This window comes from Xiphophorus maculatus, chromosome 7 (assembly GCF_002775205.1).
Source record: "Xiphophorus maculatus strain JP 163 A chromosome 7, X_maculatus-5.0-male, whole genome shotgun sequence".
In the NCBI taxonomy this organism is placed as follows: Eukaryota; Metazoa; Chordata; class Actinopteri; order Cyprinodontiformes; family Poeciliidae; genus Xiphophorus; species Xiphophorus maculatus.
The window spans coordinates 15971162-15993186 of record NC_036449.1 but is presented as its reverse complement, the minus strand read 5'-3'; the positions used below and the strand labels follow the sequence as shown (position 1 = coordinate 15993186).

At 38.8% G+C, this 22025-nt stretch overlaps 2 protein-coding genes across 5 annotated transcripts; one reads left to right on the top strand and one right to left on the bottom strand.

Annotated features, from left to right (window-relative positions):
- The first annotated feature begins 5589 nt into the window (after window positions 1-5589).
- dlx2 (distal-less homeobox 2) lies at window positions 5590-7694 on the top strand. Its single transcript, XM_005799350.2, has 3 exons — window positions 5590-6071; window positions 6399-6583; window positions 6697-7694. Exons 1-3 carry the CDS (start codon window positions 5750-5752, stop codon window positions 7021-7023), a joined length of 834 nt encoding a protein of 277 aa, XP_005799407.1. The 5' UTR covers window positions 5590-5749; the 3' UTR covers window positions 7024-7694.
- A 7288-nt stretch (window positions 7695-14982) lies between these two features.
- On the bottom strand, window positions 14983-19310 carry dlx1 (distal-less homeobox 1). Of its 4 annotated transcripts, none has more exons than XM_023336372.1 (4): window positions 18328-19310; window positions 16246-17560; window positions 15744-15946; window positions 14983-15523 (listed from the first exon to the last, which is right to left on the bottom strand). In XM_023336372.1, exons 2-4 carry the CDS (start codon window positions 16553-16555, stop codon window positions 15272-15274), a joined length of 765 nt encoding a protein of 254 aa, XP_023192140.1. In that variant the 5' UTR covers window positions 16556-17560; window positions 18328-19310; the 3' UTR covers window positions 14983-15271. The 4 variants fall into 4 exon arrangements, with proteins under 4 accessions (XP_023192140.1, XP_023192139.1, XP_023192141.1 ...); XM_023336371.1 differs by having other exon boundaries at window positions 16246-16852; XM_023336373.1 differs by lacking the exon at window positions 18328-19310 and adding an exon at window positions 18251-18268 and having other exon boundaries at window positions 16246-16852.
- Between the last annotated feature and the right edge of the window lie 2715 nt (window positions 19311-22025).

Genomic DNA, 22025 nt, shown 5'->3' with positions numbered 1-22025 from the left:
TAGGTTCTTGGAGCTCAAACAGCAGCACTATTTGTGAGACAGTATGAACGGATACTTGGGTTTCAAAACTGGGTCCATGTCGCACGGACAGAGAGAAGAAACTGAAGCCATGTGTCACAGAGAGCCAAGAAAACTCCCAGTTACCAGCTGGTGATGCAAGAAGTTAAAACATGCTAAGGGCTACAGTCAAAGAGGGAAAAAGACTGTATTGTTTGACACAAGAATAACTTATCTATACTGTAACTGATACCTAATTGTGTTGAAAGCGTCAATTTATGAAGCACAAAGAAACTGGAATGTTTCAAATTTCTTTTTATCTTATCTGATGTTGAGCAAAAGTCTAGAATTGCAAAGAGGTCAAAATAAGAGAGTAAAATTTTCTGGGATTGAGTTGAGAAATCACAGTAAAGCTCAGATTTTTATATTTTGTAAGCTATGCATTTGTACAGGATGCTCCAAAGACCAGGTGATGCACAACCTGAGACACCAAGGCAAAACAGATGTGAATAAATTGATGCATTGTTAAGAAAAAACTGGAGTACAATGGGCTATCAGGTGCAAGATTAATGAAACAAACAGCCATTGCAAGTATTTGACTTTTCTTGAGTTTGTCCTTGAGATAAGAAGTGAATTCTTTGCAATTCAGCAAGCATAATGTAAACCAAAGTCAGCAGAAATTAGATCATCTTAGCTGTGATTCCCTCAACATAAGGGTGGAATATTTACTCCCTGTTATGTGGAAGGAGATATGAAAACAAAAGTTGTGTCTGCATCAGTGGCTGTTCATTAAACACACGTTGTGTGAAAGTTGGAGCAGCTCATCCTGGTCGTGTTGTGACAGGGCGCTGATCCTTTGTGAGGAGGCCATCCGCAGTAAATCTGCCCCGCTCCACTCGCACAAAGGGTGGGGGTGGTGAGGGAGTGGGCGTGCCACAGAATCAACAAAGAGGGGAGCAGAACCTCTCAGACCTCTCATTATTCCTCCTCTGACCGGGCCCATGCAGACAACACTGGGAACTCTGGGGATTCCTTTGTTGGCCCAGCAAAAATAGGAAACCATTTTTGCTTTTGTCATGTTAGACTCTGAACATTTAATAATTATTAGGTGAGGCTTCGGTCCTCAAAGAGGAACTTACAGGTATAACAGACGAGTTTCAGCAACAGAATTTAAAGAGATTTGCAGAAATATTGGCACCGTTTAAACTTTTTAAAATTTTGTCACATTACAAAGTGCAAACCGTGTTTTATTTTGTTGGGCTTTTTTTAAGAGTCCTTCACAAAGCAGCACATATCCTGAAAAATCTGAAAGGTTTGCTGAGAATAATGTATTCATCCCCATTCATTCTGATACCCCTAAAATCTAGTGCAACAAATTGCCTTCGGAAGTCACCTAATTGGAAAAAAGCAAAAAGTAGTCTATATAGTCTATATACGTATAAATCAACCCTTAAAATCCAAGGAACAGCAGGAGGGTTAAATACATACATTTCATACTTAAAAGATAATTATCTGTTTAGAAACCCCCCCCGAAAAAAAACTTAGCATTTTCCTTTTACTTCAAAATTGTATAGTAATAAGTATATATCTTAAAATAATCAATTTGAGGTGGAAGTTAGAGGTTATTACTTGAAAAAAAAACCCAAAAGAACTCTGATGGGTATGAATACTTCTGCAAGGCTTTGCATGTAAAGTTTTAACACCTTTCATAGAATCATTCAAAACTATAAAAAGTTAAAAGTAATAGGCTTTTCTTTCAGTATTAACAGTGACTAGATCTGGTATTTGACCATTTTGTTCAGTTTGCAGAATAAGAAACACAGCAGGAACTTTTTTTTTTTTTTTTTTAGCAAACATCTTCTATGAATGACTCATCGAACATCAACTTCTGCATCTGTTATGAGCTCAGCACTGGACCCTTCCTTGCCATTGTTAGCGCCGGCCTGAACTCGTCATTAACGCTTTTGTTGATAAAAATAGTTTCTCACAGGGGGGGGGAAAGCCACTGTGTCTGATTGTGAGGAAACGCATGCCCAGTTAAGAACACGCCGCCAAAGACTTCTGACTTAAACTCTGCTCGTGTCCGAAGTCAAGCAAGCTTAACCTTTGAAGCAGAGAGGTCAAGAAACAGTTGGTAGATCATTTCCATGTTTGTAAGAAACACACGAGGTGAGTCCCAAAGACATTTTCCATGCTGACTCTGAATTGTCGGCTTAAAACTTGTTGGAAACAATGGAGAAACACACCAATCCCCTGCTGCTACCTTGGTTAGTGTATAAGCATTTTTATGCCAAGGCTGAAAAACTCCTAATAATGTGATTTGAGTTAAAGGGGGAGTTGCCAAGGTGATGAACTCAGTGCCTTGGCTAACTCAGCAGGAAATCTGGAAAAAGAACCGACAACCAAATCAATGCAGAAACAGGAATCTGCCTCCATTTAACACAAGGAAATGTAAACATGAACCTCCCACCCAAACACTGCTGCAAAAAAAAAAAAAACAGTCGAACAATACAATAACAGCAACAACTGAATCATTAAAAGATATAAAAGATGGATGGGTGCAAAGTCAATGTAGCTCAACTGGGGAAAGTTAATGTTGCAACTGTACACAAATCAAAATAATAATTAAAAAAATACTGGAATTACAAAGAAAGTGAAAATAATCAAATCACCCAAACAGTTCAAAAGTAGGAGGATGAGTTGAGTTGGTGTTTGAAAAATATTGTACTTAAAATATTAAGTATGACTATGCCATATCTGACGCTTTTATGGTATTTTAATAATGAATGGTGACATAGGGGTGAGGCTTGATGCTAAATTATTGATTGCAGGGGAAACGTGGCTATAAATTAAATGTATGCTTCTTTTTTAGATGTAGTGCTAAATATGCTTATAGTTTTAGTTTAAGAAAAAACTGTTTTACCTGGAAGTTCTGGAGAAAATAAATACATTTCTAATAAATTATATTCTCATATGGTCACTTGCCTTCTTTCCCCTGAAGTCACTCAACCCTGGAAGGTTCATTATAACCAGCTGTTCTGTGACAGAAGAGGAAAAATATAATTTAGGATCAATTTACCAGATATGGCTGACATTGCAATTAATTATTCAGCTTACCAAGCAAGGAGAGGAGTTGAAAATGTCTATATTTTTCTAAAATGGTGCCCTGTCAAAATATTTTAGAGTCTGTGTTTTTTTGTTTCAGCACCTTCTGGTGCTAATTTTAAAAGACGGTCTGAAATATTGATAACTTCATAATATGATATTATTTCATGTAGAAGAAGATGGTTTTAAATATGTTTTCAATTGAATACAAAAAAAATGTAAAACATAATAGACCCTTATACCAAAAAAAATAATATTTTTTGTCTGTCCTACAGCAGTTGAAGTTTTTGTCTGCCAGCCACAAGAATAGATTTCATAGTAACAATCATAGACAATCAACAACAGCAAGAGTCTAAAACTAATACAAATTTAAAATAAAATACTATTTTACTTATTTTGTAGAATGTTTTACAGAACACAATAGAAAAATGATCTGCTGCAACAAATTCCTGTATTCAGCGGCTGCAGACAGGTTTTAATTAGGCTAAGAAAATGAACGCACATGATGCTGTCAGCATTTCTCAGCCTGGGGTTGGAATGAAAACATTCATAACAAGATGCAGCACAATGAATAACAAACGTCTGGAGCTGCAGAACTGCTGTGTCAGAATAACACTGAATGATGGCAGATAAAATGTGATCCCACATTTATTGAACCTTTCCATTAAGTTCAGGATATTACTATTTAAGCTGTTTTAAAAGCTGCCTTTATCCAGTGCAATAACTGCATGGAAGTAAAATATACTCAGTGGTTGTCACTCTTCACTGGGATCTGATAAATTCATGTTGACGTGCCTTTATAATTTCAAAACTCGGAAATTATACAGATTTTGAGGGATGTTCTGAATAATCTCAGAGACCATGATTACATTTGGAGACAAGAAGAGAAAAAACTTTTCAAGCCTGAAAACACCATCCCACCTGTGAAGCATGGAGGTGGAGCATCGTGTTGTAGCTGTGTTGAGGAGGAAGTGGCTCACTTCATAAAATAAAAATCATTATGTGGAAATACTGAAACATCTCAACACATCAGCCAGGATGTTAAAGTGTAGGCAAAATGGGCTTAAGCATCCCTATGAATTAGCGACAATCTTTAAAAGACAACAAAGTCTGTGTTTTAGAGTAGCCATAAGAAAGTCCATAAAAATATGATAAGAACTGAAAAGGTGTTTGAGCAAATCTGAATCAGTTACACCAGGTCTTTAAGCCATTGTGAAAAGCTTGTGAAAATATATACGTTTTAAAGGGTAAATCAACCAAATAATAATAAAATCTATATAAACTAATACTTTTTTTTTAAGTTTTCAAAAAATTACAAATATTCAGACATGTAGGAGGCAGAAGTATTTGTTGGAATCCAAACTGAACTAAATCAGGAAATTTGTTGTGTGCTTTAATCCTGTACAGTGCGCAAAAAGCTAAACTTGTGTATCTTTTAGCTATGTATGTTTAGCTAAGTACTAAGTAAGTTTAGCTAAGTACGTCTGTCTTGTAAGTCAGAAATTTAATCAACAAAAATAAGGTATCACTATAACTCTGGCATAAACTTCCACAGAGTTGTTTAGCTCAATTAATCTTCTTACGAGCTCTAACCCTCTTTCTTGGCTTTGCTGATGGATGAATGTTAACTTTATCAACCACTGGCATTTTATAAAAAAACAAAACAAACAAAAATCTTTAAGTAGACGGAACTACACTGCCATCTTGTGGCAATGGACGAACGCACCTGTATAATAAATCGAATTACACACGATAATTGATTTATTTAGTCATTAATTTATTTACATTTGTCCGACAGCAAAACTAGATAGGATCTAAAGACCGGTAATATAGCAGCAAAATCAATAGAGGGTGTCTGCTGTCCACTTGCAGGAAGTGTGGAAAATGAACGAAACAAAAAGAAAGAAATTGTTGCTTGTTTCGACACTTGGGTGCGCTGTAGTAACACTCTGTGGAAATCATATTATAACATCCAGTGTGAATCTCACAGTTTAAGTTCATTCTGCATTCCGGTTGGCCATTGCCCTTTACTTCTTATATAAGGTAAGTCAGATGTTCTTTTAGACACTTACTGGCCATTCAGTAAACACACCCAGACTCCTACATAACTCACTGCAAGCACAATCTGAAGATAAAAAAATAAACTAAAAGAAAAGCCAGTAAAAACCATTTACTGCATTTGTGTGGCGATTCCTTTTGCTAATATCTATTTTCACTGCTTCTTGTTTATCTGTCGAAATGGAGAGAAGAGATAAACAATGATCCTGATATTTTGTGACTTTAGTGTTTCTTTTCTTTCTAATTCTTTATAATGCCTTCAGACAACCAGGAAACGTAGACCTAAGCAAATAATAGAAACTGGCGTGGGGAGTAGTCAGCCGTGGAGCCCTATACTCATTGGTTGCCTCAGAAACAGGAGCTCTCCCTCTCACTCTCTCATAAACGCGCTCCCACCGCCAACCGTGGCAGATAATCACAGGCCACAGGGAAGAGGAGGACACACCTTCCGCTGATTTTGCCACAGTTTGCACGGGGATGCGTTTTGACTCACAAAAAGGTTCAAGATCTGACTCGTGCTTTTTGCCAAGAAATTTTGCCATTTTTTGCGCACGCATCGTCTCCGAGGCTGCGCGGTTCCCAACCCAAGATGACGGGGGTTTTTGAGAACCTGAACACAGATATGCATTCGAACCAGATTACCTCAAACAATTACCACAGCTTGCACAAATCGCAGGAGTCCCCTACTCTGCCGGTCTCCACGGCGACGGACAGCAGTTTTTACAACAACCAGCAGCCAGGGCACTGCGCCGGGTCTCCCTTTGGCCAGCTCGGCTCTTACCAGTACCACGGCAGCGCCACGGGCTCTGTGCCATATCCTAATGCAAAGTCATACGACCTGGGTTTTAATTCTTCGTATGGTGCATACGGCTCTTACGGCTCCAACTCCTCTCCTACTCCAGCCGAGACAGGTAATCTTTCTTCCTGGGAAGTGCGCGCATTTTGTCGACTTTTACGCATTTTGTTTGTGATGCAGAATAACGTCTGACCATTTTCCGGGACACAAATTCCAAAATGATTTGTGCAGCCTGATTAGAAACTAAGTTTATTTCAAACCAAGTTCCTTTCTCTGTTTTTAATACATGACTTATTTGTACCCAAATTTTTCATTGGATGCATCTAAATGTAGTTGATTATTTCATGCAAACAAACCGCTGCAAATGTGCAAAAAGAAAAAGTTTCGACCAAAAAGAAGTAGCTAAATTCCTAACTTAAATTGCTTTGGATTTTCCCATTAGAGAAAGAAGAAAGCGAGCCAGAAATTCGGATGGTTAATGGAAAACCAAAGAAGGTCAGGAAACCTCGAACCATTTACTCCAGCTTCCAACTGGCTGCTCTTCAGCGGAGGTTTCAAAAGACCCAGTATTTGGCTCTGCCAGAACGAGCCGAGCTGGCAGCTTCGCTGGGCCTTACGCAAACACAGGTGGGTGCATTTGAGGCAAGGCTTTGTGCCGTCACATGTCAACTTTCCTAATTAAACTGACAAATGGAGATTTAAATGTGGTTAATCGGTGTTGCTATCTGTGTCCGGCTCAGGTCAAAATCTGGTTCCAGAACCGCCGCTCCAAGTTCAAGAAGCTGTGGAAAAGTGGCGAGATCCCCCCAGAGCAACACGTTGCTTCCAGTGAATCTCCTCCGTGTACGTCTCCGTCGACTACTGCCTGGGACTTTCCACAGACTCAAAGAATGAACGGTGTCAGCTCGGTTTTACCTCAGAGCAGCGGCAGCCCTCCCAACACGACTGCGCCTTCGTCGTTTTTGGCAAACTACTCTTGGTATTCAACGAACTCTACGACGCATCTGCAGCCTCCTTTGGTCCAGCATCACCACAACTCAGCTATAAGCGCTGGGACGATATTCTGAAATAAAAATAACAACAACAACAACAAAAAGCATCGGTTCTAAATCAGACAATAAATAAATGCCAATACCTTGATTTCACAGACCTCGTGTGCGTCGTTACGCGCAGAAGCTAGCAGAAATTAACGCAGCAAGACAGGTTCATCATGGACTAAGTTTGATGCTGGTGATGTGATGGACACAGATTTCTACACTTATTTTTGTATTTATTTATTTTCTTTGTGTGAGGGATGAATGAACCACTATTACCCAAAGCATTTACAGCAAGGCTACGAGCCCACTTTTACGCGGACGTCACTTTTTTTGACATTTTCTGGAAAAGAAACCTGAAAACTTTGACATCAGGACAACCTGGCTGTCACAGATGTAGCGAAAATTATATCCTAACTGTATTGTGCCTTTTGCAATATGACCTCAATTTGTTCTGCGGGAAAAATAGCATATTCACTCCTCAGATAGCTTAGTTGATATAAATATACAAGAATGGTAAAGGTCTTTGTAAATAGCTTATTTTATCACATCTTTTTTTACAGTCTTTGTTGCTCTGACTCTTCTCCTTAGGATGTTGGTGCAAATTCATTAATCACCGTACAAGCTACTGATTGTTCCACCCCTGATTTACTTGTATCCCATTTTTATTGTGGTTTGGTCTTATTTATTTTAGCAGTGTTTCATATATGGTCAGATGTTATTTAAATAAAATGTTTCCTGTGCTCATGCATTCAGCTTTTTACTTAGCCATGTTGTTTCTTTTAATAATTCTTTTTTTTTCAAAGTGTCTCTTTAAAAGAAAAAAAAACTCTATTTAGTTATTTTTATTGCAAAAAAAGGAGTTCAAATATCTTTTTTTTACATGAACATTCTGATCCTTCATTTAGTGGATTTAGTTTAATGTTCAGAAACACGTAGGAAAACATTCATACTCTTTATGGAGAGATTTAGTTGGATATATCATTAAAACATACTAATAGTTTGATACATCATCAAAGTGCTCTCAAATATCAACTTAAATCCTCATTAAAAGTCAGATTAAAAGGAAACGCCTTAATTATTTTAGCAGTAATAATTATATAATTAGCATAAAATGCTAAAAAATCCTTGTCAAGACAGCTGCAAACGCATCTGGAGATGCTGACATAATTAATAGCTTAGGAATATTTCTACCTCATAGCTGACAGTCGACTGTCATTATTCAACCTTTGTTCACCTTTCCAAACGGGAACAACTCCAAAGAGTTTTAAGCGCCAAATTCTTATTTATCTAACAATATTTAACTAGAATACCTACAAATAGTAGGAACTCCCAGACAGACACAAACACGTCTAGGTACTTACAAAATGTATATCTTGGTGCTGTTTGCTCCTCGTCTCCGTTTTAGAGCTTAGGTTGCTAAGCAACAGTAACAATTGGTTGTCTTGGGTAATTTGGCATAAGCGATAAAACGTTTAGGCTAATTAATATTATGCCGATATTTTTAGCTTATAAAACAGAACTTATAAAATACAAGGCTGCAAGTATGTGAGAAAAAAATCTTTATGTGCTGGTGGCACTTAATATAGAAACAATGGTTTACTTTTGCAATATATCATGGCAGACATATAGCTTATATTTTACATAGGAAGCAAAATTAGACGTGTTTTTTTTAACATGTGCTATACTTTTTAAACAATATTAAATCTAAAAGGTCAATTTATATCAAATTATTACAAGAAATGTGGAAACTTCTTGGTTAGTCAACCATGTTAGAAACTTAGTATAGTTAAGCCATCATGCTACCATTAGCTTTCATGCAAATACCCACCTTATATAAACTCTGCAGGATTAATTAACTTGGGTTGCTAACCAACTATGACGATTGATTAGCTTAGGCGGTTTGGGTTGAGTTAGCAAACCTTTGAAGTAACTAACGTAGCAGTTATCCACTATATGTTAATTAAACAATTCTGTTGGATTGTTTTTGTAATTATTTGTACATATTTAACCTTTATGGCACTGGTATGCAGAGGTGAGTCTTCCTTGAAAGTTGCTCTTAGTAAGTCCCAATCCTCTGTAGACTACAATTCTGCTGTCAACACACCCACAACTAGAAAGATCAAAAAACCTTCTTCAAAAAAGGTTTATGTTCTTATATTTATTTATTCTGTAACTTGTCAGAAATTTAACATTTTTTTTTTTTTAAATCTGTTAACTAGCATTGACCTTGACTTGGCTGGCCACATTTTGTGTTTTTTTTTTTTAATATCTAGCCAAGGTGGTCCTTGTGCTCAAAACCTTTCAAAAATATTATTTTTTGCATTTCTCAAACAGAATAAAGGTTCCATGAATCTCAAATTCCTCTTAAGGAAAGGTTTGAGCAGTCAGAGAGTTTTAAAATAAGTAAATAAATAAATAAATGCCGGCTTGTAAGCTGCAAATCCGTCACCAACTTCAGTGTCGTCAGCCAGCCGCAGTGTACTTACATTGCTTACACAGCATAAAAATCCCCCACTTGAGTGTTTGCAACAAGCAATACAAAGTTACTTTGCGGAGTAACAGACAGAAAGTTTTTTGTGTTTCAATGGTTTCCCCCCAGGTAATGCTGCCCAGGGCAGATGGCAATATGTCCCTTATCAAAAACCACCCTTGTTGGCAGAATTTATGGGGATTCTTGAAATGTATGTGCTTGGTATTTTCCATTACCAGTTGTTTAGAAGAGCAGAAAGTAGAAGCATGAGGAGCTACAGCAAGCTTCTGGCACGCCAGAGGGGAAAGATGAGGGAGGGCAAAAAAAGAAGACAAGTTCCTCAGACTCTGTGGAGTCAGGGAGACTTTTTTTTTTTCTCCCACCAGACGTTTTATGAACTCAGCCTTGCAAGAGAAAAGGAGACGGGAACAAGATCCAAGACAGCCTGGAGCTTAACTAGACCATCAGGCAAACACTTCTCACGTCTCACAACAAGCCTCTGATCTCTGAGGACGAGCAAGTTGACCCACATTATTCATGTAGATTGAAGAGAACATAGACACACGCCTTGGAACTGAAGCAACACGCACCAAAGATATTTTATATATTGAACATATTATTTCAATTTTTGAGACTATTGAATGAGCTGTTATAACTCCAGCTGGTACAGTGCACTGCAAAAAGAATCAGCATTGAGTAATATTCATTCAAATCATTTGAAACTTATCAAGTTTGAAAATGCTGCAGCCGATGACAGTTAAATCCTAATATTTAGACTGCAAAATGTTGGGGCGGCAAAAAAAGTAGCTGAGGGCATTCAGTCAGTCAATACCCTCGTTCAATATTTGTGGGTTCCAGCAGGAAACTGCAATGCTAATAGCTAGCATTTAATGGATTTTTAAAAGGATTAATATATCTGATTACTAAAAGTTGATAAAACCTGTGCATGAAAAAGTTTCTGTGCTGAAGCAGAAATGTACTTGTAATTTCAGCTTTAGCTTTGCAACTTTGTTAATGCTAACGTCAAACTTGCTAGCCAACTTCACTTATTAATCCTGGGACACATGACGTCAGCTAACGTCATATCTTAGTCATAATTATCAGAGGAAGGGGCTACATGACATTTGGTAGAATAGATTTCAGAAATGCATTTTAAAAAAACTATGCATTTATTTGTTTGTCAACAGCGCTAATGCTATAGTCAGCCCTCCAAGCAAGCTGAGCTTGTTAACCTTGAGGTAAAGTTGTCAGTGAAACACACAAATGTTTCCATGTCACTTCATTAGAATTTGATTTTAAAACTGTGTATCCAACGTAAGCTAATTTTGAAGTGCTGTTGCTATGGCTAAACTTTCTAGCAAGCTTAATTTCTCTGTTAAGCTTAAATTGCTAATGAACACCTGTAGTTGTGTTCAGGTAGTTGTTTAGCATCCTACCTGATTAAAAAAAAAAAAAAAAGAACTGTTTCTGTTTTTGACTTTCTGCTATTTCAGCCACAATCACAAACCAGTTCTTATTCCACACGAGCAAAATTATTGTAGTTTAACTAATCTGGTTTAGTAAATTTAAATATTTAATAAATGTATATTTTTCTAGTTAGGTCATTTCTACAAAGACATTTAAATCTATTTAAGTAAAATGTACGCAAATTGCAGTCAATTTGATTGATTTTTCACTTCTCAGTGGAGTATGTGTTAGTCGGGTTGTATTAAATTGATCAAATTATTACCTTTAACCGACTAGAGGCCATAAAGTGGGATCTTTTCCTTGCACAAAATGAGGACTGCAGCACGTCAGTTGTTATATCTGATGGAGACCCCCACCCTCCATCCCTGCCCTCCACCTCCTGGGGAGCTGACAGTATCTGACAGGCCTCCAGGCGTGCAGCCAGCCTGTGTTGTGTCCTAACACATGTATGAACATGCTGAATAGATTCTATATCTTTATTTATTCTGTAAGCTGTCAGCTGATGTATGTAGCCCAGAAGTATGACAGATTTTCATGATCAGTATATTTGCAGCGTGAAACTACTTTTTGTGTGTGTGTGTGTGTTTCTCAGTGCCATTTAAAGCTTGTGGTTCATAGTTTTGCGTTTCTCTGGGAAACTTGTAAATGCCACAAACCCCCCTATCCCCATTTAAACCCTGATCTGTAATTTCATCCACATTTGCTCTGGTTGGAGCATTCCGGCTTTCAAATCTGAAAGCCTGCAATTACTATATAATTCTTCGCAATTTCAGATGTCCTAATATGGGGTGTAATTTTTTACACAAGACAATTTCCCGCTATTTCAAGCATCAACATTGTCAAAGTTGTATGTACATAATAAATGGGAATATCAATGCATAGTTTTTAGCCTAACATCTTGACTCAACGATAATTATATCCGTGTGGAGCCTACGCGGAATTAGCCTGAATTGCATGGTAACTGCTGCTTTAAATTTAAAAAAAAAAAATTACTCATAATTTCCCCCAAAGATTACCAAGATCTCGAGTGCACAATGTCATCAGCGTAATGAGGAGTAAACATTTATGCTAATAATCTACAATTTTTTCCCCCCTCGTCGCCTATAAAAAGGGGAAATAAAGCAGAGATTTCCAGTCATATTCGGAACTCTGCAGCTATAGCATTGGACCGACACGTGGAAGGCATTTTGCGGGGATTTAAAGCGCTGATGTGGAGCCTGTGCTGCGGGGAAGCTTTTCGCCACATCTGCATCCACGCTGACTCCTGAAGCTCCAGGGAAGGGAGTTCAAGATTCAAACTCACAGGTGGGTGCTTGATGTTTAATCGTTAAGCTTTAACCTTAAAGTCAGATTGCATTTTGCTAATAAAAATAAAAATAAAAAATAAAAGGAAACAAACTGGATTTATATTTTTGTCTAATTTTCTGAAGTGAGTATACAACTTATTTTAAAAAAATATGAACAAAAAAAATATATTAATTTACTTCTGCAGTTTGGTAAACACCCAGTAAAAATAAAATCTTCATATTTTTTTTCCCCGCAACGCTTTAAAAACCGTGGCAAGCAAAGCGAAGCGAACTCGTCACTCTGACATTGTGCCTAGCTAATTTCTGAAGCCTCTCCGCATTGACAACTCGGTGATGTACACCTGCAAGCAATTTGTCAGTCTTATAGCTACACATTGGGCTTAGTCTAAGGGGAACAGTGACAAAATGGCAGCTCACCTATTTCGCTTTTTTTTTTTTTTTTTTTTTTTTTGCTTTTTTCTTTAGCAGCAGAACATTTCCTTCAGAGCACATTCTCTTTTGTTAAGGCAGAAAGATCCTCGGTGCGAAAAAAAATTGCTCATAATTACCTCAGAGATAGGAAACTGCATTAGAATAAATAAGGGCGAAATTACTGTAATTATACCGGGTTTGATGGGCTCAACTCGTATAATCAAAGGGAGAATACAGCGAAATAACACTGACCCTCTTGGGTGTGCAGCTGCGCCTTTTCTGGGAGTAGGTAGGCAGATTTTATGCCACAGTGCTCCTGCTTCCTTAGTGGTATATCTTAAATAGGCCTGCAGACATGATGTGGGCTGTTCACAAAGGACTACATGTGCCTCAAGTTCATAAAATAACAAAGAAAGCAGAATATAAGGAGTAATAAACAAGGCCAGAGCCTCTTAAAAATGTACTTCTCTGAAGCTAATAATAATAATAATAATAATAATAATAATAATAATAATAGTAAATTGCGTCTTTTTCCTAAAGCATCTCTCCAACAAATTATTTCTACTTATATACATATATAAAGGAGTCGATTTAAAAGCTTTAGTTGAGCAATGTTTTAATATGAAAATACAAAAACGAGTATTGCATTTTCCTTTTCTTGCCATTCTGCCATCTGAATAAATTGTTTGTGTTATTTTAATATGCATTGCTCTTTCACAGCAGTGCATTTCACGCGATCCTTGTGTGTATTTTAAAGCTTCTTTCCTGTTTTACAAAACCGTAACATTTAATTTCATTAGAACTTAGTTTGCTTGTTCGTTTTTCTTTTTAATTTTAAGACAGAGTGCAGGCATTTTTTGTGGCATCACAACAAAAAGTGTATGCAAACTTGGACCGTAAGTCCAAATATTTATATGCCATATGTCCAGCCAAGAAGCCCGCTGTGTCGATCTTTATTACTACTGTTTAAGTTGTTGTGCTTTACCAAATAGTATTTTCACACTGTTTGAACACTTTACAGATCTGGAACATAAATAATCTCTATCGTGGCAAAAAAAAAACTATAAATATTAATAGCTCTGGTTTTAAATGTACACATTACAGATTAATGTGTAGTAAATATGCTTCAGTGGTCAGGAATGGACGCAATCATTTTTACAAGTGAATCTGCATTTCTGATTTGCAGTTCTTTCCAACTGTTTTACCACATCTGCATTCACTGAGCAGAAGCCGGACAAAGGCATGTAGGGCCGATTGTTAAACATGGCCATAATCTAAACGGGGCGCCTTTTTGCGGCTCAAATGGTGTCTGCTACAACAGCCAACATGATCCTGCTTTGTGTCAGCTCGCATTAAAGCTGCACGGCGCGGTAGAAAAGAGGAGGAGGAGGAGGAGGAGGAGGAGGAGGAGGAGGAGGAGGAGGAGGAGGAGGAAGAGGAGGTGGTGCACAGGAAGAGAGGGTTGAATCAGACACCGTGCTTAAACATAATTTAAATCATATTTTACTGCTTTTGAAACTTTTTCACTTTTATGTACATAAAAAACTCCAGAAACAGATAAATAAATTAAGTGATCAATACAAAACTAAATATCCTCTATGGTGACTAAAACACATGTCGACGAGTAATATACACAAAAAGCCTAAAACCCTGTTTCACAGCGTATCCAGTAACAGCACAAATAATAATAATTAAAAAAAAAAAAAAAAAAAAAAAAAAACGTTTCTGAAAATTATACACAAAATACAGTGACAAGTTATAGCTGCTCATCCTCTGGATATTTTTTTTTCTCTCTCTCTCTCAAAAGCAGCGAATCGGCTGTCCTTTTACATTTGTTCACATAAAATCGGGGCACGGCATAGAAAAAAAAACAAAAAAACAAAAACAAAAGAAGCTCTGCTTGCGTTAGTGCAGCATTTCAACAACACAGTGTTGTCATCTCAAACATGCACACAGAATGAACACAGACAAGTCTGAATAATTTAACTTAAATAACAAACACATAGAAACAACACGGCGACGTGAGGATTTACTGTGGTTGTGTTATGCTGTACGCTGGGCGGCCTGACCGGTGGAGTCTGGGATCGGTTATTTGGTTTAAAGCCTTCACTGCTGAGGCCTGATTGGCCCTCAGGTGTTAATGCATGGTTTTAGGTCGTCATCTGGCGTAAACAAAAAAAAAAAAAAAAAAAAAAAGCTCTTCTCATAAACATGTAGCTCAACAACAGAATTCTTCACACCAATTCGAGTTTAAGAAAGAAAAAAATAAGAGAAACGTAAACAACAGCAGCCAAAGGGAAAAAAAGAAAAGAAAAATGTTCCTTTTTTTTTTTCTTTTTTTTTTTTTTTGTCGTTTTGATACCCGCTGCCACGGGCTTGCTGCCCCGCGTGGGTGCATTGTGCGCCTTTTCGCTCTCTCAGCTTCCCACCCCCCCTCTTCTCTTCTCTGCTAGCTGGCACGAGGAGGTCTCCGTGTCAGCTCGCGGGATGCGGCAGCTGCTTTTTTTTTCTTCTTTTTTTTTTTTTTTAATTATTATTATTTTATCGTGGAGCATCAGCAATGCCGAGGCCGAGCTCGGGCGGCTGCGGGGTCCGTCACCGTCCTTGACGCCGGAGCATCGGCTCACATGAGCTGCGACTGTTGCATAGACTCTTGGTGTGTGGTCGGGTACCACGAGGTGTAGCTGGGGATGTAAGAGCCGGTCGTGCCCACCGACGTCTTCACGGTGGTCGGCGACGTCCATACCGGTGCCACGGTGGGCGAGCCGGTGGAAAGTCCACGACCGGTGGCTAAAACGTTGGTGTCGATTGTGCTGCCGCCTTGCTTCATTAGCTTCTTGAATTTGGAGCGTTTATTCTGAAACCAAATTTTGACCTGCGGGGAAACAAAGGACATGTCAAGATTGGAAAGCAGAAAAAGAAAAATTTAGTTTTACGCACAATTTACACATGCAGTTAAAACACCAAATATAATAACAATACTACTACTACTACTACTACTAATAATAATAATAATAATAATAATAATAATAACAATAATAATAATAATAACAGTGTGTAGGTATTTGATACTTTTTTCTTTTTTTTTTACTTGCCTGTGTCTGAGTGAGACCCAGCGACGCTGCCAGCTCAGCCCTCTCCGGCAATGCCAAGTATTGCGTTTGCTGAAATCTCCTGTTGAGCGCTTGGAGCTGTAAACTGGAGTATATAGTCCTTGGTTTTCTAATCTTTTTCCCCTTGCCGTTAAATCGCACCTCCCCGCCTTCCACTACTGTGTTCTTCTCCGCTTCTGGTGCCGCTGGAGGGAAAACAAAGGGAGATGCGTCGGGGAGAAACAAGACGAGGAGGCAGCTGCGACCAGCACCGCTATGCAACAGCGAACACTTGAAGCACAAGTTTTACAGGCTGTACTTTAGGTATAATTACCCTTAATTGCATACATTGTTTATAGCGTTACGCAATAAATAATTGGAGAGTCTAATTCCACATCTGGGGTATCTGTTCCACGCTGCCAGTGCAGGAAAAAAAAAAAAAAAATCCAACAAGCAGAGAAAGGCGCCATTAAATGAGAGGGAAAAGATGCCGCTGCACGCTTACCTGGGTCCTCCAGTCGCGTCTGTGTGAGCCCCGAGCTGTTCTGGTAAGTCTGTACTGTACTCAGGTATGGACTTGTGGGATGGCTGCCGACGGAGTTTACGTACGGATAACCCAGAGATCTGGGGAACGACGAGGCTGGGCTGTAGCTGTCGTGCTGCGTGTGACCTGCAGAATGTAAACAGTGCATGGGGTAGTGTCCGTGAGACATGGAGGAAGGAGACATTTGTTGACTCGGGGGTCCAAACTCCATGAAAACGGCTTTTCCTGATGCAGGGCTATTAAGACCTTCTGGAATCGTGGTCATTGTCATCTCTTCTGGCGGTTCCCTCCTGTCTCCTCCGCGCTTTTGTTGTTTTCCTCCTTCTGTGATCTCAGCGAAAGGACGGGTCCCAATTTAAGCCGGCCTGATTTTTTCTCCTTCCATTCATAAGAAAATGCAGTTTGCGCCTGTGAAAAAGTCCTGGGAGTGATGCTGTGGACCGAGACAAACTCGCTCAAAGGTTTGAATCTCGGACTCATGAATATTCATCAAAGGCTGTCGCTGATTGGTCCACTCTGTGCGAGCGAGAAGCCGATTGGTGAGCGTGGGGCTGGGGGTCCGAAGAACCTGAGAAAGTCAAGGAAAAACCACAAAACCTTAGATCTTTTTTTTTTTTTAAATATATATGTAAAGATGTGATTTTCTTTTTTACAAACAGAGAACCTATTTTATGATAGTAATACAAGTATTAAAGGTGGAGTTAAACAACATTTTCCTCCCAGTCACAGCTGCTTTGTCTGCTGGCCAGTCTGATTAAAGCACTTTTTGATTAAAGCTCCTAATGTGCCATCAGGACGACGGCGTATATTAGCATAACACTGGCGTTCAATTTTCATAAGTAGGTCTGTAATTAGTCATGTATTTAACACGGAGAGCAACCTGAGGTGTCAGTTACACCTGCAGCAGAAGGACGAGGATTTACAGGCTCAGGTATGGGCCTAGTGATGGTGCATGACACCTAAAACGTTTGTAAAATATCACAACAGTTTGAAATAATCTGCTAATCACGCAGTTAAACTCATCCAATATTTTAAAGCAGTCGTTTTTTTTTTCTCTGCATACTTTATGTGATCTAGGTTCGTTTTTTGATGCATGCAAATGTTTTCTAAGAGTCTCATTTTCAAGTTAACGTCTATCACTTTCTGTTTGTCTCGTTTTAACCATTACATTAAAAAAAAAAATAAACGGAGCAGCATATTTACATAATTTAATGTTTGGCAGTCGTGCGATCTTAGTGATGGTCACAGGTGTGATGTTAAATCTTCTATCTTGTTTCTTCCATTAAATTTTAACAACAAAGGCAAAAAACAGAACATTAAAAAAAAAAAAGAAGAAGAAGGAAAAAAAATTGCTTAAAGATTTATTTCAAAACATGGGAGGCCTAGTTGCTTGGAAGGAAAAGCATAGTGGACGTAAAGTTTCCTAGGTTACAAGATCTGATGTAAATAAATTTCAGATCCACATCAAACTTATATGCAGCTCAAAAGTATTCATGCCCACGTCAGATATGCATTTAAATTTATTCTCATTCAACCAATAATTGTTTTCAAGATAGAAAATGGCAAAATATAATAAAAACATTTATCTGAAATAATAATAAAAAAACATATTTATATTTTCTTAAAAACTCACGTTGCAAATTATTTACTCCCTTCTAAATAATCAACGAAAAAGAAAATCTTCATTTTCAGACTGTAGCAATCAAACCCTTGTTGTAATTGCCGACCAGCTCTTTACGTTCACGCTGGAGGTTGGAAGGCCTCCCTGCCATCGCCCTAATCTTTAACTCCATCCACAGATTCCCTGTCAGATTCAGGTCAAACCTCTGGCTGAGCCACTGCAAAATGGGTTTGTTTCTCTCAGCCAGAAAGACTGTATAAATAGAACTGGGTCTGCCCCTCGATTTGATTTCTATCAACGCCCCTGGTATTAATCAGCTGCTAAAGTCAAAGAATGTCCACTTACTTTGTAAAAGAAAAAAAAAAAGAAAGAAAGAAAAATCACGTGACGGAGGAAAAAAAAAAAAAGAAGAAGAAAACAACCAGATGTGCGCCACCCGAGGTCAGAGATCCTCCTCAGGACGAAAGCGGAGCAAAGTCTCCTGCAGGTCTTCATTTCCCCGGGATTCATCTGCAGATCGCAGCTCCTCCGCCGCAGTCTGCGCAGAGCAGAGGCGCAGCCCCGCTCCTCCATCCGCGGTCCCTCCATCATCTCCACCTGAATAACAAATTAAAGGCAGTTAAATTCCCTCACTGCGATTATCAGCGTAATTGCATAATTGAACTGCAAACAGAACGAGTAAGTTGCAGAATGTGTTATCAAAAAATGCCGGCGGCTGACATCACAACAGGCGCGCGTGTGTGTGTGCGCGCCACAATGTGCCAGAATGCCCGCGGATGCTTGGGATTTAAAGATTTCTGTGAAATATTAGGCTATAACCAAAGGCTTGGTCCCGTTGTCCCCCCTCTCTCTTAAAATAGGCCAATTTGAAGTGATTTCTCCTGGAATTACTTTCGGAAAATGCCTCAAGATTTTCCTCCATCAACAACGACAATGATAATGGTGGTACAACCGATAATTATCATCTTCCAGAACAGAGGACAGATTTTTTATGGGTACTTGGTGGGTGCGACTGATAACTGTCATTATTTTTCCCACGATTATAGTATCTACTGACGACTGTGAGCTAAACCATTAGCAGAATTGAGGCAGAATTTGGAGGAAACATGTAAAATAATAGCACAAGTGTACTCCTAAATGAGAGATGTTTATGTGATGCAATGCGGAGCTAGAAAACACTTATTTCATTTTTTTTTCTTCTTTTGCAAAAAGGTTTTCAGTAACCCAAAGTAATAATCTAATGCTAGAAGGATTTTCTCAAGCCTCCTAAAGCGCCATTAGGATGAAGCAGACATGTGATAATATTACCGCACTGTCATTAATAATTTGACTCGCCGGCAGGAGGGCAGCGCAGGCCACAGCAGCGCTACCTGCAGCGGGACTCTTAACTAGCCGCACTAAAAATAAAGTCCTTCATGCACGGATGGATGGAGCGCGGAGGCAGGACTCATTAGGAGTGAGTAGCTCTGTGGCTGAGGGTGTTTTAACACCTGCTGCTCTTCACCTGAGGGGTTAGTGCAGAGGTGGAGAGACAGACGGGGAGAGGTGGTGCTGGACGGGGGGTGGCGGGGCTAAACGGCCAGCATGTCACCGACTTTATTTCAGACCGGTGATAGCAGGCTCACCTCAGCTCCCCACTCATCCACCAAATGTTATCCCGGATGGAGGACCAACTGGTGCGCAAAGGCGCAACCTTTACGCACCCTGCAGCGTCTGCATCTGAGCGACAATTAATTACTGTCACTGCAGGTGAAGAGCAACGAAATTAGAAAATAAATGTTTTTTTTATTTTATTTCATTTTCTTGTAAATAAGAAAATGTAGCTTTAATTCGAACTTATGATCAAATTTACGTGTTTTAATCGCCATTCACACCATCATACGTTTAATTCGCCTCAGAAATGTCAAGCAGCATAACGTCCTTAAATAGCAAACATAAAAAAAATAAAAGAAATCCCACCAAATAAAAATATTTATGGAATTACGGACATCAGCTCAGCCACATATCCAAGCGTCATTTGGTGAGCACGTACCAGCAGAAAATGTCAAAACCGTGAAGGTAGAGTTTCAGGTTTATTATTATTATTATTTTTTAAAGCAGCTGATCAAACAAGTGAAAATTGTCTTTTGTTCTGCGCCGTCTCCGCCGTTGCTTCTCCCTGCCATCCTGTAATTTGCGGCCGTCAGTTAGCGCAAACTAGATGCGGCACAATTAACTCGATTCTGGGTCTATTTTCACGTTCAATGCGGCGTCAAAATGTGGATTGATTTTGTTTGCTGGGTTATATGTAAACAGGGAGGAAAAATGAATATAGAATCTGAAGAATGAGATTGGTTAAAATGGTTTTGTAAAAATACAGAAATTATATTTTAAATAAAAATAATGTGAGGCTTAGTAATTTGTATTTTTGCAGTTTTAATAATTTTCTATTTGTCATTATAACTCCTCTTTATTAATAATATATTGCATTGTAATGGTGCAGTCAGCTATTTCTATTTGCATGAATGTAAAGTAATATATTACATTTATTTCAAATGTGATCTCTATCATTTCTCTTCTTACTGTAGTGGAATTTATATCCAAATCGAAATAAAGGAAAACCTCATTTTACATAAAAACATAGACATGGGAATTTCACCTTCCTTCCAGCAGCCAAAATGAATCGAAATTCTCTTCAATTCATTTCTACACAAATTATTTTACAGCAGCTGTCATCTCAAGACACTTTATGAACATGTCCAATTCATATGCAGATGTATGAAACCTTCTGCTCAGATTAATCCAGAACAATCCAGGCACATAGTCACATTCAGATCCAATTAGAAAGGGTGTAATTTGATTCTAATAACAACATCAGCTGATCTTAAAAGGCCACTTGGTATAAAGTTGTCTAAGGAAGTCTAGTGGGAATATTGTTCAGCAATTTCTTCTCCTGTTGTTAAAAAAACAACAACTTGCAAACTTTATTGAAGCATAAGATTTGTTTGCAGAATATTAATGCTATTTTTGTTTGTTTTTAGGCTGGTGACACCAAGATCCCACTTCACATCACCTTGTGCTTGTTGTTCTCACAGCCAATTACTTCAGAGCTGCACCTATTTGATGAAAAATCAAGCAGAAGCATCTCTTTTTCCTGCACATTAACTTATATTTCCAGATTGTTTTTATGTAAATAACATTTAAAGTCCCGTTCACATCTAATATCCCTAACAGCAAAATCCTCTTTTGCAAACACAAATAATCCCGATTAACCCTCCTGATTAACCCAGCACACAGTGACAGACACCATGGTGAAACTTCAAAGTCACTTTTCAGCTCCCTTTTTTTTTTCTTTCTTTCCATTTCAGCGTTCAGAGGCGCTCTCCTCCCCAGAAGGCAAGGGGGTCGCCGTGTGGAAAAAGCCCCCGGTGAACTGGTAGAAATGCTGTCCCCATTACAGCAGCAGCAGGGGTCAGGCCATGGCAGCAAGCATCCAAGCTGCCCAAAATTGGCTGCAAAATGACCAATTACCTGAGTGAAGGCTGAGGAGAAAGGACTTGGAAAAATATGGCTTTTACTTAATTCAGCTAAACTGTAAAAGAAACTAGTGTAACGGCGATGCCTCATACTTGCTGCATGTCGCAGCATCCCACCTGTTAGGAGGGAAGATCTGCGCCTCAGGCAGGAAATGCATTTATAGATAAGTGAGAAACAGGGATAACGTTTTGCGGCGTGACGTAACTGCTGGAATAATGTGAGCCGGGGGAATTATTACACCAAAACAATGATTGATTAAACATCTTTACATGTAGGTCTTATTGAATTAATTCCCCAGCAAATGGAAAACATGCAAATTCGGCAATTAAGTCATTTGCCCATGGAGAGCGCGGCTGCTTGACGTTCAGCTGCCACTGCGCCTTTAGTCTGAAACCCTTTTTAGTTTTTTTTTTCCTGTTAAGAGTTAAGTCTCCAACAAAGACAGGAAGGAGGTCAGCACTCAGCCAACACCTGAATGCGGCTCTCTTTTTTGTGCTCCCCTTGATCCCCACAGTCTGTGCCTGTCATTAGTCTTAATGATGGAAAATTGTCATGTTGATACAAGTCTTGCTCTCCCCCTCTCTTCTTTGTATAAGTAGAAGGT

Bases quoted from the DNA above. Each gene is read 5' to 3' on its own strand.
- dlx2 (XM_005799350.2), top strand. From the start codon at position 5,750: ATGACGGGGGTTTTTGAGAACCTGAACACAGATATGCATTCGAACCAG. The intron at 6,072-6,398 runs GTAATCTTTCTT...TTTTCCCATTAG, and splicing joins TCCTACTCCAGCCGAGACAG to AGAAAGAAGAAAGCGAGCCA. The intron at 6,584-6,696 runs GTGGGTGCATTT...TGTCCGGCTCAG, and splicing joins TGGGCCTTACGCAAACACAG to GTCAAAATCTGGTTCCAGAA.
- dlx1 (XM_023336370.1), bottom strand. From the start codon at position 16,555: ATGACAATGACCACGATTCCAGAAGGTCTTAATAGCCCTGCATCAGGA. The intron at 15,947-16,245 runs GTAAGCGTGCAG...TTTTCCCTCCAG, and splicing joins GACGCGACTGGAGGACCCAG to CGGCACCAGAAGCGGAGAAG. The intron at 15,524-15,743 runs GCAAGTAAAAAA...GTTTCCCCGCAG, and splicing joins TGGGTCTCACTCAGACACAG to GTCAAAATTTGGTTTCAGAA.